Below are 19,004 nucleotides of genomic sequence, written 5' to 3' on the forward strand. Positions count from 1 at the left end.
CCACATCATTTTCTCTCACTGACATATGGGCCCTATATATTTATTTTATTATTTTTGCTGACTAGGATGCTACGTCAGCAAAATCAGGCATCTATACTGTCTTGGGACCTAAATTAGACAGTTTTTGTATAGTTTAGGGGTGAAGATTTCCGGTTTTATGGTTAGGGGACTTTAAAAATTCTCGCTGTTAAGTTGAGGTATCTCCGGTGAACTTATTCCAAAAAAAAGGTGGTGATCACCTTGGGCCAAGTGGGCTTTGCTCATTGGGCCTCCAAGGTGCAAACCAAGCTGTGCCTATTCCCCTCCTCCGGTCGTCGGTGTGTCGCCGCCGCCAACCCATCGCCTCGCCGCAACCGCGACCGCGCCGGCGAGCTGCACCGCCCCCGTCGAAGTTTCCCGCGGAGCTCGTCGTTCTCGAGCCTCCTCCGATGCTTTCTGCACGGCGAGCCGGCGCCGGCGGCGCCGCCGGGAAGACGTCGCCGGCTCGCACCTGCAACCCTGGTTACCCGCGGCGCTCGTCGGTCCCGATGACCGGCTGCGACGCGACTAGACCAGCCGTGGCGAGGGCGCTTCGCCTTCCGGGTAGTGGGGGAGGGGCGGGTTTCCAGCGGCGGGAGCCCCACCGATGGCTCCGTCCCTGCTCCTCCTCCCGGAGTGGAGATGGCGCCGCCGCCGTTCTCGCCTCGCGATCCGGGAGCAGCGACATGGGCCTCGGGGTTTCTTCTTTCTCGCCGTGCTCGCTTCCCCGCCGCGTCGACGCTCCTCGCCGGCGGCCAGTGGTAGGTGAAAGTTTCTCTCGGATTTCTCTCCCGATGCAGAAATGCTGAGTTGCTGCCTCTGCAGTGGTGTTCGCCGGCTGCTCCTCCTCCTCCTCCTCCTCCTCGTGTGGAGGTGCAGAGCGTCCGGAAGAGGCGAATGAGCGAGGAATGGGAGGCGTTGAAGGCAGCCATCGCCGACATGTTCCGGCCCTTGCTGCGAAACCTAGCTGACATTTGCTCTCTCCGCAGCGCCTACGACTTCGAGGACTATCAAATCGGCATGCTCTTTGGTGTGTTTGGGTTGAGTTCTTACCGCAATTAACAATGCCGTCGATTGTATATCCTTCTGATCACCAGACCACTTATGTTATTCGGTGAATGTGTATCAACATTTGCAGGTGCGTTTCTCGGATATGTCGGGTGCTACCAGCTGTGGAAGGCGGCTCCTTCGGTCTTCGTTGATGCTGCCCTTGCCTTTGTGTTTTACAAGCTCAGCGTTGTGTCCTCAGAGCTGCACCGGCAGCGCAAGACAAACAGCTTGATCACGCGGCTTAAATTCGGTATTCATTGTCTTCGTATTTGATCAGCAGTTTAAGTCATATGTAGAATTGCATCTCCAAAAAAAATAGCGACATAACATTAATAACCTCAAGTAAGAAGCTGGCCTTTTTCCAAGGTTTGATCACTCATTTTGAGTATTGATGAATCACTGATGGAATATTTACCCTGTTTGGATGGGAGGATTTCCGTAGCTCAACAGTGCTATAGTATCAAGTTGATACATCATGTAGTTGGCAAAATCAAATAAAAGAAATGGTATAAACTTACAGTCCCTTTTCTTAGTTAGAAGGTGGATATGTTTTGAAGCTTGGGTGCAAGTAGTTCTCAGTTTAGTTTGTTCTATGCCTAGAAATTATAACCTCAGGCTATCTTAGTTATTGACTACTATTCAATGCAGGGACCATACTTATCATGGTTATGAAAGACATCAAGAAGAACTATGTACTCCTGGACATTATTAGGTCAGTATCTATTTTAAAACTTTTTCTTTGTGAGAGAGAGGTAGGAATTCTATCGAACTTATTAACAGATGAAAAGGAGGTTCAAAGTTGCAGGACAAAATCACTGCTACAACTGACAGGTCAAACTAAAATGAAAGCAATTGACAGGCCTACCATCAGGACTGCCAGGAGATGGTTCCTTGTTGCCTGATACTAATGTTGGAAAGCCCTTTGTTCTTGTTATACTACAAGAATACTTGGTGGCAGTCGCTAGTTATAGACTGATAGGAGAATGCTGGCGCTGATAGTAGCGTAGTGCTGTAGTTTCATGGTGGTTTTGATATGCTTCCTGCTTTTGTTGGTTTTTGTTTAGGCAGTGAAGCCAGAGCTGGAGATTGAGAATCTGAGATAATATTATGCCCCTGTGTTTAGAAATGAACTTCTTCTCCTACCATTTGGAGCTCCTTGCCCCTGGGATCTGAATTCCGAGAGCCCTCTTAAACGATACTTTCTAGGACTAAATATTTTTCAAAATTTCCAGATATCCTCTAACTATGAATTTCAAATGTTAATACGAAATTACTTATTCTCTAGTGCACATCAATCTAAATTCCATGTGTGATGCTGTGGATAATAGAGGTTATGTTATGCCATACACACAGTGGTTGCTAGCTCTTTCTGGCATCAGTAAAATCCTTATTTGCGAAGATTATCACCATCCTAGAAGCAATGATGGAAAATTATGTTTGCAAAGAGCAGACCAGAACAACACAATTTTTTATTGAACATTTTGTATAATTCAAAGAGGAACTTACATAAAAGAGCACCATATGCTGTAGAAAGTGTTGCATGTTTCTTAGGGCCAAAAAAGTGTTGCATATTGAGGTCATGTTACTTTTATACTAAGAATATGGGTGACAAAAGAAGTTACTGAGAGGACTTACAGCATACTCCCTCCACCCTGAAAAAAACGAATCTAGGACTGGATGTGACGTATTCTACCTCTATCCAGATTCGTAGTACTAGGATGTGTCATATTCAGTACTAGGTTGGTTTTTTATGGGACGGAGGGAGTATGGTAGTAGGCAAAAAAGAAAAAAAGGGATGGGAAAAAGATTAAAGAATCACAGGGCCATAGGGAAGTAGCTGGAGTGTTAGAATTTTGCCAATTAACTTGTGAATTTCAAAGAGACAATGCTTCTTCTACAGTTCTACTGCAATAATACTGGGGCTGTTTTCTCATAGTTATTTTATTTCTCTTGTTGATATTTCATTCGCTGCTAACTAAACTTTGTTTCATGATACAGAATGCCGGTTTTCTTCCTCTACATTTGTGCGTTCGTATTCGATGTTGCTGGTATGAAGAAGTATGCCAGGCGCTCACTTATTTCATTGTTTAATCTGCTGAAATCTAGAGGTGGCATACAAGAAATATATAGGATTATGTGGTATCCTGGTTATATATCTCCATATGATGATTCTGCTGACTGGTGATGCATTTGTGTGAGTGGTTCCCACTTAGGAGCTTGTTCTAGGAAGGATGGAGCTTGTTCTAGGAAGGATGCCCTCCCCTTCACAAAGTTTTGTAAAGTATAATAACGAATTAATAGCTATGAACGTATGGTGAGTCTCTACAAAAAAAACATTCTTCACTGTTTAAACATCGACCTCTCGTTGATTAGTACTGCATCTGTTTCCCTGTGGAGTTTCCTTCTTGAAAAGCCTTTTTAGCTGAATATGTTGTGCTTAAGCTTGGAATAAAATTAGCTCAGAATTTGTGTGACCATGTGCGTATATATATATGCAATGTTAAAAGGAAAAATAATAACTAGTGAGAATTCTGAATAAATTGTATTGAGTCATTTGAAGATCCTTAAGCTTGATACTCTCTTTTGATAGACCGCGAATTAGATTTTCAAGTAAATTAATTGCACATTACACTATCTATTACTCTATAGCTAGTACCAAGTATCGAAGAACCTTAGGATAGGACAGTTTCACATGACTCCGTCTACACTAGTTTTGGAGCAATTTGGTGCAGAGAACATCTCTCCCAATAGGCGTCGAGGGAAATATCCAGCGAAAACCCCTAAAAGTTCTCTAAATAAATGAAAATATTACAAGATATAGATATAGGCAGGAAATCCATTACCATCAAATCTCCAAATCTTAAGTACAAATTTGATTTGGGAGTAAGAAAAGGATAAATTCAAGGTGAATAAATCAAGATGAATACAAATAGAAAGATATATTAAAAGTAACTCGTGCATCTTCCTTCTCATGTTTCAGTCTTCACTACATATCGATATATATAAGTCAGTTTCAGAAACACGCTGGTAGATCCTCCATCAAAGCTGGAAGAGCATATTTTGCGTATTTCTTCATCCCGGACAAGTCCCACATGAACGAAAGATAATATATGTAAAACATAGGAAGCCTGATTGCACAAAGAAAGCATGGTCAAAGCTTGTATAATACATAGTGCATGCTTAAGCAAATACGGCATAAAAAATGCAAATCCCTCAAGAACCCCCAAATGCCGAGATAGAGTTTGAGTGGATGATTTTTTTAAACACAAACCTGATAAAATCAAGAGGGGATATCATATTGCGGAAGTCCCTGAAGGTTATGAAAAAGAGGATAACTGCATAAAAGAACACATTAGATCACTCGTGCAATTTGAACATCATCTGAGCACTTACGTAGTTTCTTTATATCACAATAACATGAGCAATTGTATGTTGATTGTTGCCTTTGTAATATTTCCCTTTTACATTTTTCACTTCCTCCAGTTATAAATAATATTGACTAAATTATACTTTGCACTAGGTTTAGCGCATATTTCTACTTTACACCAGAGTGTTCCCTCGCATGCTTCCAGGAACCTTTGGCGTAGGGGGCTGTGAATCGATGAATTGGAGGACAGACCGCTTAAAATATATTCCCACGATATATATGCCTTATAGGTACACTTTGATGATATAAAGTGTGATTATTCTAAATATTTTGTGTTTAGGACAAGATTATTTGATCAAACTCCTGAAACTTTAACGAGCAATAATTTCTTAAATGCATGGTTAAAAAATGATATGCATAGATTTGCCTTGAAGGGCACCATTATAATGTTATAAGCATATTAGATTAATATAAAAGCAATTACCAATATCAATTCCAAAATATTCAATATTATGACTAGATGGAAGATCTTGTAACCCAAATAAGCACTACCTCATTTTTTTAATATATGAAGCTGTCTTATTAAAAAATTACAAATCAATAAAATTATAAGTCATATGCTTAAAGAACATTTAGTAACAAATTAAATTATAATAAAATAAGTGATATTTTTTTAGTAAGATGAATGGTGGAACGTATCTTTAAAAAATCAATGGCATCATATATTAAAAAAAGAGAGAGAAGGGGTACCAAATTTAATGCGTATGATCAAATCGGCAGAAAAGCCCCGCCTCCGCACGTCTGCCGCGATGACGCTGAGCTGGTAGAAGGCGAACGCCAGCGCGGCGTCGAGGCACAGCCACGGCGCGGCCTTCCACAGCTGGTACACGGCGATGCACGTCATGAGGGCGCCGAACGGCATGCCCAGGTGGTACTCCTCGGTGTCGTGCGCATACTCGAACCCCCGCATGTCGCCGAAGTTGTCGGCGAGCGGCCGGAACACGCCGGCGGCGGCGCTGAGGGGCGCCGCCGCCGCCTCCCTCGACTCGCGGGCGAACCTCTCGCGGACGGCGGCCTTGCTGAAGTCCGTCGCGTAGAACTCGTCCACCACCTCCTGGCTCGGCCCCCACGGGGGCATGACCTCGTCGGCGGCGGGGCGCCGTGGCACCGCCGCCGTCGCCGTCCGGGCTGCGACGGAGGCGGTGCCCGGGAGACGGAGAGGACGATGCGTCCGGGCGGAGTGCGGCGGATGGATGAGACGCGCGTGCGCCGGCGGCGTGGAGACCCGCGGCCGCGGCGCCGCGCAGAGCAGCGCGGCGGCGGCGGCGGCCACGCCAGGAGACGAGATGCCAACCTGCGACGCCGCCATTGCGCCGGCGAGAGGTATTAGCTAGTTGGTCGCGTCAGCCCGTATCATGTTAGGTCATACAACTATAATTACTCCGTATTATATACAGAGAATACTTAGCAAACGTGAAACAGGCCAAAATGTACGTGTTCGTCGAGGAGTGAAACTCAACCATGCTATAATTAATTAGGTTCAAAGCGATTCGTAGAGAACCATATTTGTTCCGTGTTATCCCGGACGTAGTCAATCATGTTATCATCAGGTTCAATAATAAAACGACTACTATAGTAGCGAATTTTCCTTTTTTCTCCGTATTACATACATGCCTCAAGTAGTCAAGTGCACCATCATATCGTATGTCACTCAAACTTTTCTAAACTGCCGATCGCGCGACAGCGACGACATCAGCGGGCGCAGGCCAATCGAGTTAGCAACAAGTTCGCAGAAAAAAACCAAAGCACATATATTTCAGATATAAAATGGGCCAGCTTAAAATGTGCCAACATGTGTCGATATGACGATATCCCTTCGAGCATCACGGTGCTACCCATCAAAAACAAACTGGATATATGTGTGACATAGGGCAGCAAATCAAATCCTGAATATATCTAGCTAATAAATCCAAACAAACTGGATTATATGTGTGACATAGGGCAGCAAATCAAATCCTGAATATATCTAGCTAATAAATCCACTGAACCTATCTAGGTAAACTTCCTATTGCCTGCATAGTATCAACCTCAACCTCCTATTATCTGCATAATGTCGACTCCTGGGCCAAAGTACTCTTCACATCTTCGATGGCAGTTAGCTACCGTCTGTATAAAGAGAATTCCATTAGAAACTATACAGGAAATAGGGAAGGAAATGTTTAAGTAAATGGAAGCATCCAGAAACTGTGCATGAAACAAATGCAGTGCAGTACTTGTGAAAGGTTAGTGTCAGATATTCACATCTAGTTGTGCTACACAAAACTGTTATAGAACTTGGGCTGTAGTTGCATGTGGTATTCATGTCATGGACTGAACAATCATGGTATTTTCAGAAAGACATTATACATTCACTTCATTTCATCAGAGACTACACATGAGAAGATAAGGCATTTCAGTACTTCACCTCATTCAATCAGAGACTATACATAAAATTCATGTCATTTTTTAATGCTCACAGCAACAAATTATGGTCAGGAATTCATCTGATGCCATGTATTACCTATGTTACAGAATGTAAGACATTTTATCCCTCTGCTACAGAGGCTTACATTGTTTAACAGAGGGAATAGTATTTATCAAATTATTTTAACTTGAGCTCTGTGCCGTCTTCAGACATAGGGAGTAATTACTAGACTTTCGTTTAAGATACTACAGCCTTCTCTTTCATTGAAGAAGATACCCTAAATCCCAGACAGGAAATGGTACTGATCCATTAAACACTAGCAGGATAAAACCAGTCAGAACATCTGAATTCTTTCTTAAAGAAACCTGAATAGTAGTATGTAGTGACACAAGAACAATGCAAGAGTGAACTTCCACTAATGTTCAGAATATAGTTTTCAAAACTACAAAATATTCAAGATACCATTCCTAGAACAGCATTCCGCAGTGCAGATAACATTGCAAACTATCATATACTATAAATTGCAGATAACATTGCATTCAGCAGTGCAGATAACATTCCAAGAATTTACAGAAGCACAAATCACCCTAGGTATTTCACAAATCACAACTATACAAGAGTTGCACTGCTTGCGAAGAACAGATCATGCATACACAAAGGACAAATCAGCCAAGACCAGCATATATTAGTCATAAAGCTTGGAGAGGATGTTGTATATCTTGTTAGCCTTGTCGCACACTTTCACCGCGATAATCGCCTTCTCCTCGTCAGTCACCGCAACGATCACCTTCTCCTCTCCCTTGAAAGCGAGCGCACCCACGAAGAGGCACAGGGCAAGGATCAGTAGATTGAGCGAGTGTTTCTTCAGAAACTCCAGAATCGCCGCCATCTTGCCGCCATGCTCTTGGGGAGGTGGAGGGGCACGCAGCACAGCATCCACCGCCACCACCGCATCCTGGAGAGACGGCGCCGGGTCCGCCTCCGCCTTCTTGCAGGACGGCGGCGCGGCTCTGAGACGGGGGCAGAACCCGATGGTGGTCGCCATCCGCCCTGTGGGAACCCTCGATTGATTTAGCATTTCGCCTACCCACTACCCTCGTCGGCGGTGGACGCGAGGGAGGAGAGGAACTGAGGAAGGATCCACTTACCCGTGCCGTCGCCGGCGAGGTGGACGCGCGGGAGGAGAGGAGTGGGGCGCGCCGCGGCGGCGGCGGCGAGACCGTCCACGCCCGCCACCGATCTGAGGACGCCGGAGCGGATGCCGGCGAACGCCATGGATCGCGCGGTGGGGAGGAGGTGGACGGGGAACCAGAAGTACGGTCGGTCGTTCTGCTCGGGTTCGAGTTGGTCCGGTCGGCTTGGGCTCCTTCTTAAACCCTGAAATCTTTGCATTTTAACCCTTTAAGAAAACTTACTTTACAAATAGATCCTAAAATACTTATTACACAAATCATGGAGCCATCTCGGCATATTTGCAAACGAAAACTAATTTGTGAATAAAATTTTATATACATGTTCTTAGCTATCTAAAAGCAAATGCTGAAAATAAACTTCGATAAAAAACCTCAAAATCAGCTTTAAATTTAAGGTTGAAAATTCAAATTTTGACTGATAAGTATAAGCATAAGTGAAAAGATGAGGCCCTCAATCTTTTCGGGATTGTTCGGCTGTGATTTTTATGGTAGCACCACATCTGCATCCACAAAAATAGCAGCCGACCAAGACCAACTTGGCGCCAAACAATAGCACCGAAACCCCCCCCCCCCCACCCCTCTCTCCCGTGGCATCATCAGCTCGGTGCAACGACATGGTTCTAGGGTCGGCACCAACGAGGTTAGCGCTGGGGTGAGTTATCTCAACGCCTAGGTATGGCCTTGGCATGCTCACACTCATCTTAAATACTTACTATTGTTTAATGGTATGGCTCTAATTTCGCAAGTTGTAATGATAATTTTTAAAACGGATAAATTTATATTGCCATGGATCCAATTGACCCTTATTAATTTGGTAAAAAAAATTTGAGAAATGCATCGAAGGGGTAAGCAGTAGTATATCTCAAATACCCATAAAATTTTAATGACACAACTTGAATATCGCGAATTGTAATGACATATTTTAAGATCGGATAAATTATAGTGCTATAATCCAATTAACCGGCAAGTGCCGGTAAAATTTATAATATAAACATATAAATAGTTTCAATGTAATTAAGGGACTAAATATTAGTTAATGATAATATGTTGTACTAACGAGATAAACGAGCAGCTGTCTCGTTAAGCTCACGAGCTAGAATCCTAGTTTGGTTCAACTCATTGAAACTACGAGTTCGAGTCGAACCAAGCCGATCCAAGCAACTATCTTCAATTCAAGCTCTCTTTTCTTTTCTTTCCACGTATAGATGGCCAAATGGGCCGCCCCGCCCGGCATGGCCCAGGCACGGCCGTGTCTGGGCTGAGGTCAGTTGGGCCGGTACGGCCTGACCTATACGTTGGGCCGTACTGTGCCAGCCCACGGGCTGCACACATGGCCCAGGCATGGCCCAATAAGACTTGGTCGTGCCGAAGACACGACAGCCTATCATGCTTCTCGACATAATAAGTCTAATTTTCCTCCCTCTACTCATTGGACTGTGTCTATATGGCTGAAAAATAAATCTATTTTGTATTCCTTCTCTCTTTGGGTCTTACCCTATATGATTCATTAAGTCTATTTACGGTCCCTCTACTATTTTTCTTCCATCGTGCCGGGTCGTGCTGGCCCACCGTGCCGAGGGAGCAGCCCAGGCACAGCACGACTGTCGGGCCGTGCCGTGCTTAGGCCGGGCCAAATTGCCGTGTCTTGGGCCAGGCTGTCGGGCCTCGGACCATATGGCCATCTATACTTCCAGGTACCCCCGATCGACTCCAGCAACTCTTATTTAGTACTTTTTGGAGGGTCCGAGTCCTGCCTAAATACACACGTTTAGACAAGGAATTCTGAACGCTGCATGCACTATATATATAGGCGAGTCCATCGATCAGAACGAATCCAATCTACGCACGGCCCGGCCGGAACAAATCTCCTCAAGCCGTACGACCACACGCACGTCGTCGTCGATCATCCATGGCGTCGTCGACGGCGGCAGCCGCTGCAGGCTTGTCTCTTGCGCCGGCCGCGCGCGTCTGGTCCTCCTCGCGCGCCACCCCCTCCGGCCGTCCGCCGTGCGGCGCCGGCTGTGTCGCCGTCCTCGCCACCGGCCGCACGGCGGCGCCGCGTCGTCGTCTCCTGCTACCACGATCATCGTCGTCGGCCATGCCAACGCGCGCGCACGCGCGCGCGCCATCCTGCGTCGCTAGCAGCAACGACCACAACCAGCACTCCAGCTCCTCCAGCGTGGAAGCCGACGAGAGGTTGGTGTCGTGGGCGGGGATGAGCGTCGACGAGCTCGCCGAGGTCAGGAAGCTGATGCCGCCGTGGCTCCCGAGCATTGAGGAGGTCATGGAGTTCGACACCACGGACTTCAGCCCCGCCGCGATGCGGGCGAGGTTCCGGCGCGAGTCGGCGGAGGCGGCGGCCGCGCTGAGGGCCGCCGCCGCCGCCGCCGTCCGCCCGCTCCTGGAGCTCGCCCGCGACGTGCGCGGCCTGGCGAGCGTCTTCCACGTCGAGGAGTTCCACGTCGGGATGCCGTTCGGCGCGGCCATGACGTGCCTCGCGCTGTGGCAGCTGTGGCGCGCCGCGCCGTCCGTGTGCCTCGACGCCGCGCTCGCCTACACCTTCTACAAGCTCAGCGTCATGGCGGCCGATCTCCGGCGGCAGGGCTTCTGCCCCGACCTACTCATCCGGCTCAAGTTGGGTAAGTTCCTCGGCCATAGTGCATCCCTCTATTGGTATTTGGAATCTAATGACATATTTCTATAAAATTCTTGAGGTTTTAGATAAGTTTAGAGTTAAACTGATATAACTTTGATTATTATAAAGCTTAAAAGCACTGGAACAATAATTCTCGATGTTTTAGATTAGTTTAAAATTAAACTCTTATAACTTTGATTATTAATAACTTTAGCTTAAAAGCACTAAGAACAAATACTATAATAAAAAATATATCATTTATCATATATATTATAATTAAAAAATATAGTCAAAAGATAAATTTTGAAAATTATGTCATTCTTCGAACGTCAAGAATTATAAAACCGGTAGGAGTAATATCTCAAAGTCAGTGATGTTCATATATTTAACTAGAGTCAAACATTCCGTTGATTACTTTTTCTTAACAACGTATCACTCTTTCTGTCTCAAAATATAACTTTTGGTCTCCAAAATTTACCTCAAAATATAACAATTTCTTCACCTATATTATTTTCTCAACCAATCACAAATTTTCGCTATTCAAATTCTCTATCGAACTTCTTTTCTCAACCAACCATAACCTTTCCTCATTTAATTTCATCAATTTTCTTAATATCCATATGCAATTCTAAAACTTTTTTATATTTTGAGACAGATATAGTAGTATTTGAAATCTTTCTTGTTTATCTTGCAATCAAACATGTCATTTGATGTTTGAATTTATTGTCTAAGATCTCTAACAGTATGTGTGTGTTCCAATTGCAGTTATCATGGTAGTTATGTACTTCAAGGACATCAACAAAAATATTATCCCCCTTGATTATATCAGGTCAGTATAAGTCACCTTTGTTGGCCGAGCAAAGTCAACTATATTATTTTAGATAGACAGGGACTTTAAGACAATTAATGCGCATAGGATTCACACGTCACACTCACACCATTGCGACCATCTGTGTGTGCATTCCAAACCCTACAAACGTTGAAATATACTCCTCCCGTCTCAAAATAAACGAAACTAGGATAAGATGTGATATTTTCTAGTACAATAAATCTTAACAGAGACTTATCCAGATTTATGGTGCTAGAAAATGTTACATCCCATCCTAGCCTGATTTTTTCTTGGGTATCAAATTGCTATCGTTCTCTTCGGTCTGGTTAGAGTTCATAGCACACACCTCATTTTATAATCTATTTTATCATGTGCTAAAATATATATAACCACCAAGTGCCTTATGCATTAATTCTTACTTGTCAAAATTATAAACTTTTTACCATTGTGTGTATACACAATTTATTAGAGTTCTTCTTCCAATTCGATTCATTACAAGAAAATGCTATTGGTATATATCTGTACTTTTTATATAAGTGTAACCTTACAAGCAGGCATCACGTTTAGCCACATCATCAAAATAGTTTCAACCGTTGGATCGGTGAGTCTTGGTAGTATTAGCCATTAGAGATGTTCGTCCATTACACTTACACACCAATTAAATAGCACCATTAATCCCTGCTCCACCCATCTAAAGACTCTATTTAATCTAGCAGTCAATTAGACAACAATGCCATCAAAATTTCATATTATCTTACCATTCTAGCCATCTTCTGATCAATTTTATTTGATATGTTTGGTTTTCCTGACAAAGCATGTATTCAAATTATGCATCACCAACTCTGTCACAGTTTATCACCATTATTATTGCATATTTTACTTCGATTCATACATACATCTTCTAAATCTATCATACCACTCGAATTTCAACCGAAAGTTAGTTTCTATATTCCCGAATCAAAGCGTGGGATATTATCTAGTTATCATCAAAGAAGTACCCAAAAGTGCCCCCCCCCCCCCCCCTTGATTTTTTCAGTAATTTCAAAACACAAATTATTAAGTACATGGTTAGCAAGAGTGGTGGCCAAAAACTTTGTAATATATATCAATTACGCTTCACATACATCCTCCTTCCTTTTTTTTTTTGAATAACATGTACGTTCTTGTTGTCGGACATTTGATCCATGCAGTTGAAGTAACTTACATTAACTGCTTACTTATATTCTCGATGCAGGCTAGCCGTTTTCTTCGTTTATTTTTCTTCAGTCTATTCGGAAATCAAAGGCGCGAAGAAATATATGAAATATTTTATTCCCATGATGTTCAAGGGCATCCCAGAAGAGCTTGATAATCTCCCATGTTTTCGTGGCAAGACCAACTGAATTGGCAGTTTTTGTAACTCTTTCCTCTCCTCTGGTTTTATGGCAAGTTTTGTAAAGTAGTGTAGAAATAATGAAAACATGAGGCATGAAGTGCGTGCAGTATCAAGCTTTTACTAGCTCTACGACTATGTCTGTCAAGGAATTTTCTGTTTTTCAAATATAGGATTTCCAATGAGATGCCCCTACCTGACATCATTGTTCTTAGATTTAGGGTGTCAAAAGAGATGTTGCAACCCTATGTCAGTGAAATATTTTTTTTCTTAAAACGAACAACATCAAACAGTGCACGATGTTTCATATTGATATGGAAAAAAAAAAGACTATAACTTTGAAAGACTATAATCAGAAAAAAAAAAACACACCACTGTCAATGATTGCATTTTCAGTTCGAAACTTTGGAACCCCCCACCCCAAGTTATTATCTCGTCTGAAATTTTCGGTTTTTCTCCATTTTTTGTGAGTTTGGTCAACATTTAGTCAAATTCAATTAAAGTATGTTAATTATTTTTTAAAAAGATGGTCCAAAAAAGCGTCAAAATTTTGGGTCTACCAAAATGGCCAAAATTTTTAGCGAAATCAAAAGTGAAAAAACATACCACCACACACCAAAGGGCTAGAACTGCACTGATTGCCGCTATGTGTCACTAAACGTGACCAAACCAACAATGTTGCCACTCGCCAACGCCTTCAAAAAAGCTGAAAACACCATGGTATTGTGGACACCACCAGCGAGAGGAGGGTTGCATAGCGAGTAGACAAGAGGGATCGAGTGTCAGTGAAATATACTAAGGGTGCGTTGGTTCACAGGCAAGGTTGGATAGGATATGAACATCCATAGTTCTCATGTCTGATGCTGATTTGCCTTCATGATGTATCACCCCTTATTACTGTATATTTTTGGCTAAAAGAATACGACTGCTTATATGCAATTATACATTATGTTGCCCGAAAGACGGCTTAAAATGGCCTGGTAGAAATTCAGACTGTTTTTAGGAAGCTAGATGATAACCTATCAGCGTTTGGAGAACAAAGCCAAAGAAGAGGAGATGGATCCTAATCTCTCGGGTGGATGTACACCCGTTTTCTTGCGCAATATGTATAAGCATTAGGATTTGAACACCCACAACTTCAAAGAAGAGGAGATGGATCCTAATATCTCGGGTGGACGTCCACCCGTTTTCTTGCGCAATATGTATAAGCATTAGGATTTGAACACCCACGACCCCATATGATGTTTCATAAAGTTGTAGTTGCCAAACAACTCTAATAATTATGAAGTTACTTCTGCTCGGGGTCCATTTGATACACGGTTAGATAATGGAATCCTGAACGCTGCATCTTGATATATATATATACGGTGTCAGGTGAATTCATCGGTCAGAACGAATCCGATCCATCGGTCAACCACGCACACGCGTTGATCGATCGATCATGGCAGCGGCGGCGGTGACATCTCTTGCGACAGCCGCCGCACGCCGCGTTCCTCCTCCGGCCGGCCGCCACCGCCGCCGCCGCCGTGCGCCCGTGTCCTCGCCACCCGCACGCCGCCGCCGCCGCGTCCTCATCCTCCCCTACTGCGTTCGTCCCGCGCGCGCGTGGAGCGCAGCTGCTCCGGCGTGGGAGCGGATCAGAGGTCGGCGTCGTGGGCGGGGATGAGCGACGAGGAGACCGCGGAGCTCAGGGGCGAGATGCCGACGTGGTTCCCGAGCCTTGAGGAGCTCCTCGAGTACGAGGCCACGGACTTCAGCCCCGCCGCGCAGCGCGAGAGGTTCCGGCGCGAGTCCGGGGATGCGGCGGCCACGCTGAGGGGCGCCGGCGCCGGCGCCGTCCGCCCGCTCCGGGAGCTCGCCCGCGACGTGCGTGGCCTGGAGAGCGCCCTCCACGTCGAGGAGTTCCACGTCGGGATGCCGTTCCACTATGCCGGCCCATGCTAGCTGTGACGGGTCTAAACCATCACCTCTGACGGATTTGGCCCCTCGTTAGAGATCAGTGGTCAGTGATAACTCTCTTCACCTGAGATCAGTGGTCAGTGATAACTCTCTTCACCTTTGATGGGTGAAAGGCCGTCAGTGGTTACCAGCCCCTATGACGGGCCACGTATAGAACCCTGTCACAGGTAACTATTATCTCAAACGGCCCATTAATTTGTGAGCCGTCAGTGATGTCTACAATCCAGAAAAAAAAAGAAAAATAGATTGCAACCCGTCACAAGTGTGAAAAAACCCTACAATGGTGGTGCTTGCTGTCATCAAACTGACAGCATCACAAAAACTTCAAACTGACCACATCACAAAAACTTCAAACTGACCAACAGTTCATTATCCTCCATCACCGCATCACCATCTCATATAGCAATCATTCACAAAAGGGGATGGCAAGAATTTATCATACAACAATATCATATCATTCACAAAAGGGGCACACTGGCTGACAGTTCGTCGTCCTCCATGATGAACCCTACAGGAGATGCAGGTGGAGGCGCCGCGCTCGCAGCCACCGGGGAGGCAGCGGAGGGTCTCGAAGAGGCACTCCACTGCTGCTGCACCAACAAACAAAAATCAAGAAACAAGAAACCACCATTAGAGCCCACATTCTCAAACCAAACACCTCAAATCAACAACAACAACAACAACAACAACAACAACAACAACAACAACAACAACAACAACAACAACAACAACAAGAAGAAGAAGAAGAAGATTTAAGTTAAAAACCGAGGTGGCCGGTGGGTGGGGATGGAGGAGGCGGTATCTGCGCATCCCTGGCCTCGTGGAGGTCGGATCCGGCGGCTAGCGCGGTCGGTGGTGGAGGTGAGGGAGGCATCGGTGGCGTTGCCGGCCGGGAGGCGGGGGGAGGCGCCGGCGGAGGTAGAGGCATAGGTGGCGGCTGGCTAGCGCGGGCGGAGGCGGAGGCGCGGCTGGAGGCATCGCCGGCAGAGGCGGCGGAGGTGGAGACCGCTACCGCAGTCGGGCCTCGGCCGCCTCCACTCCCACCGTCGGCCGCCACCGCGCTAGGCTCCAGATCCGTCGTCCGCCACCGCGCCTCATCTCGACCCTGCCGAATCTGGCGGCCGGGCCGGCGCCGCCGCCCCCGCCGGCTCGGTGCCGCCGCGCCTCCCCTCCCGCCCCTGCCGGATCTGGTGGCCAGGCCACCACTGCCGCGCCTCCCCTCCCGCCCCTGCTGGATCTGGCGGCCGGGCCGCCGCTGCCGCCCCCTCCAGCCCGGCGCCGCCGCACCTTCCCTCCCGCCCTTGCCGGATCTGGCGGCCGGCCCGGCGCCACCACGCCTCCACTGCTGCCCCTGCACAGAGAAAGAAAGGAGAAGTGGAAGAGATAGAGGAGAAGTGGAGAAGTGGGAGCCGGCTGGCCTTATCTCCTCATGTGGGCCCCGCTGGGAGAGTAGATATATATAGTGGCAGAAGTCATCCCAAACGGGCTAGGACTTAAAGCCGTTTGAGGTGAGTAACCTCACCTCTGACGGGCCGTCCGGCTGCGACCCATCACAGGTAACTAGTCACCTGTGACGGGTTAGGACTTAAACCCGTTTGAGGTAAGGTAACCTCACCTGTGACGGGTTCTATTTTCAACCCGTCACAGGTGACTAGTTACCTGTGACGGGTCGCAGCCGGATGCCTCACCGATGACGGCATCCCGTATGACCCGTCAAAGGTGATGGTCATCAGTGACCATTTCGTTTGCCCGTCACAGGTATCCCGTCAGAGATGTGAGGATCTGGTGTAGTGTTCGGCGCGGCCATGGCGTGCCTCGTGCTGTGGCAGCTGTGGCGTGCCGCGCCGGTCGTGTGCCTCGACGCCGCGATGGCGTACGCGTTCTACAAGCTCAGCGTCATGGCGGCGGATCTCCGGCGATGGGGCTTCTCCCCCGACCTGCTCATCCGGCTCAAGTTCAGTGAGTTCATGATCGCTATTGATTTCGAAGTACTACATGATCCAATGCCTCAATGGACAATGGCGATATTAGAATTTTTTTTTTTACTCGCTCCGCTTCATATTTTATTAATACTATAAATTTAATTAAAGTTTGACAAGTAAAAAAATTAAACTTATAATATGAAACGGGGGAGTAGCTTTGTAATCAAGCCTAGCGGACTACCACATCTCTCTTTCACATTATAAAATGTATGATTTTTTTAATACATTAATAATACATAGATTTATATATGTATTTATATGTATATATGCTTTATGTATGTGTGTTTAAATATATATGAATGTTAGTGAATCTTAGAAGAGTAAAGAGTACGTTAAAACTATAATGTAGAACGGAGTGAACACATGCGTGTCATTTGGTATTTTAACTTTTTTTTTGTTAAGATCTCTGACGGCATGCGCGTGCTCCAATTGCAGTAATCACTATCATTATGCTCATCAAGGACTTCCACAAAAAGATTATTCCCCTTGATTATATCAGGTCAGTACAACTTTATAAGTCAACTCCATTTTTCCGTCAGGAAAAAGAATAACTCATTTTTGTTGGGATTGGGAGAGGGAGTAAGACAATGCATGCATGCATGACACGCAACACTCACACCAATGTAACCACACGTGTGTACGACCCCTACTACATACAGTATATTGCGGTACATAAAAAAAATGTGCACAAATTATATATCCCAAACCAACCAGACAACCATATGATATCTATCTTCGTTATAGTTAAAGTTCGTGATAAAACTCATTTTGTAGTATATTTTCTCGTCAGTTAAACTATAATCCATTTGCCTCATATGCATCCTTATTTTAAGAAAATCAACCTTTCTAACTTTTGGCTAATAATTAAACTATGCATGCCACGTCATATTTTAAAGTGTTTTTATGTTACAGTAAATTGCATTGACGATACACGAACTTGTGAGGTGAGTGCAATCTAGTGCACGGAATTGTAAAAGTCCGTTTTGGTGCACGAACTCATCTAGTGTGTGTGAACTAGGGCCAAAATAACATTAATCGCTAATCTTATTTAGGTGTTGCTTAGGATACTATATAAATATATAGGTTGCAATTTAGATATATATTTGTTCAATAAAAAGATAGGCATTGTGATTACAGAGGAAGATATGAAAACAGAACTATGATACATGGGATAGAAAAATATGAAATTCAGCATTTCAAATGACGAAGGAAAGTAGAGACCAAGTATAAGTATAGCATGTCTTATGCATACTCATTACTAATCAAGATTAACTTGGTAATATTAACCTTGATAAGCTATGTTTGTCCTAGTTCACACGAATTAGATAGGTTTGTGTCTCAAAATGAGCTTTTTACAAGTTCGTATATTAAATTGCACACATCTAATAAGTTTGTATATCACTAATGCAATTACTTTTTATATTGGTGATATATTATGAAAGAAATCAATAATTAAAATTTTAAGTTAGAGACCACGTAAAAAAGCTTATGCGCCTTACATTTTTGGAGGGAGGAAGGTTGTGTTCTTATTGACTTATTGTGATGTTGTTGGACATGTCAAGCATGCAGTTGAAGTGATGGCGCGTTCGCGAAATGCAGTTGAAGTTATTTCATGCCTAATTGCTTACGCAGTTCCTGTTAACCATGCGACGCAGGCTGGCAATTTTCTTCATGTATTTATCTTCAGTCTGGTGGGAAATGAAAGGTTTGAAGAAATATGCAAAATATTGTATCCCTATGCTCTTCAAGGGCTTCGACTTTGAGACCTCAGAAGAATATACGGCGTGAGATGGTGAGATGCTTCGGCTGTGTTTAGTTGCTGAAAAATGTTGGAAGTTTGAAAGAAAAAGTTAGTAGTTTACGTGTGTAGAGAAGTTTTGGATGTGATGTGATGTGATGGAAAATTGGAAGTTAGGGGTAGTTGGGGGTGAACTAAACACGGCCTTCGAAACAACCGAACTGGTCTTTCCCCTCTTATATAAGTTTATGACATTGTAAAGTAGTAGAGAAAAAACAAAGAGACGGAAAGTGCATGACAGTCTCAAGCTTTTTTACTCGTCCTATTATGTCTATCAAGGAATTCTCTATTTTTCAAAATTAGGATGTACAATCAGATACCCCTGTCTGGATCATAT

At 44.7% G+C, this 19,004-nt stretch overlaps 5 protein-coding genes across 5 annotated transcripts; 3 read left to right on the forward strand and 2 right to left on the reverse strand.

Moving 5' to 3' along the window:
* Positions 1–305: 305 nt before the first annotated feature.
* LOC127784028 (uncharacterized) lies at positions 306–3,420 on the forward strand. Its single transcript, XM_052311205.1, has 5 exons — positions 306–779; positions 844–1,048; positions 1,157–1,318; positions 1,717–1,780; positions 3,067–3,420. The coding sequence occupies exons 1-5, from the start codon at positions 429–431 to the stop codon at positions 3,251–3,253; spliced, it is 969 nt and encodes a 322-aa protein (XP_052167165.1). The 5' UTR covers positions 306–428; the 3' UTR covers positions 3,254–3,420.
* A 624-nt stretch (positions 3,421–4,044) lies between these two features.
* On the reverse strand, positions 4,045–5,573 carry LOC127783814 (uncharacterized). The gene is made up of 3 exons (XM_052310968.1): positions 5,186–5,573; positions 4,340–4,403; positions 4,045–4,054 (listed from the first exon to the last, which is right to left on the reverse strand). The coding sequence occupies exons 1-3, from the start codon at positions 5,571–5,573 to the stop codon at positions 4,045–4,047; spliced, it is 462 nt and encodes a 153-aa protein (XP_052166928.1).
* A 1,723-nt stretch (positions 5,574–7,296) lies between these two features.
* LOC127784986 (uncharacterized) lies at positions 7,297–8,230 on the reverse strand. The gene is made up of 2 exons (XM_052312416.1): positions 8,048–8,230; positions 7,297–7,949 (listed from the first exon to the last, which is right to left on the reverse strand). Exons 1-2 carry the CDS (start codon positions 8,172–8,174, stop codon positions 7,585–7,587), a joined length of 492 nt encoding a protein of 163 aa, XP_052168376.1. The 5' UTR covers positions 8,175–8,230; the 3' UTR covers positions 7,297–7,584.
* A 2,113-nt stretch (positions 8,231–10,343) lies between these two features.
* On the forward strand, positions 10,344–10,796 carry LOC127783815 (uncharacterized). Its single transcript, XM_052310970.1, has one exon. It carries the CDS (start codon positions 10,344–10,346, stop codon positions 10,794–10,796), a length of 453 nt encoding a protein of 150 aa, XP_052166930.1.
* A 3,830-nt stretch (positions 10,797–14,626) lies between these two features.
* Positions 14,627–18,657, forward strand: LOC127783816 (uncharacterized). The gene is made up of 3 exons (XM_052310971.1): positions 14,627–14,847; positions 16,680–16,875; positions 18,502–18,657. Exons 1-3 carry the CDS (start codon positions 14,627–14,629, stop codon positions 18,655–18,657), a joined length of 573 nt encoding a protein of 190 aa, XP_052166931.1.
* Positions 18,658–19,004: the final 347 nt, after the last annotated feature.

The sequence above is a fragment of the Oryza glaberrima genome, chromosome 9 (genome assembly GCF_000147395.1).
Source record: "Oryza glaberrima chromosome 9, OglaRS2, whole genome shotgun sequence".
Lineage (NCBI taxonomy): Eukaryota > Viridiplantae > Streptophyta > Magnoliopsida > Poales > Poaceae > Oryza > Oryza glaberrima.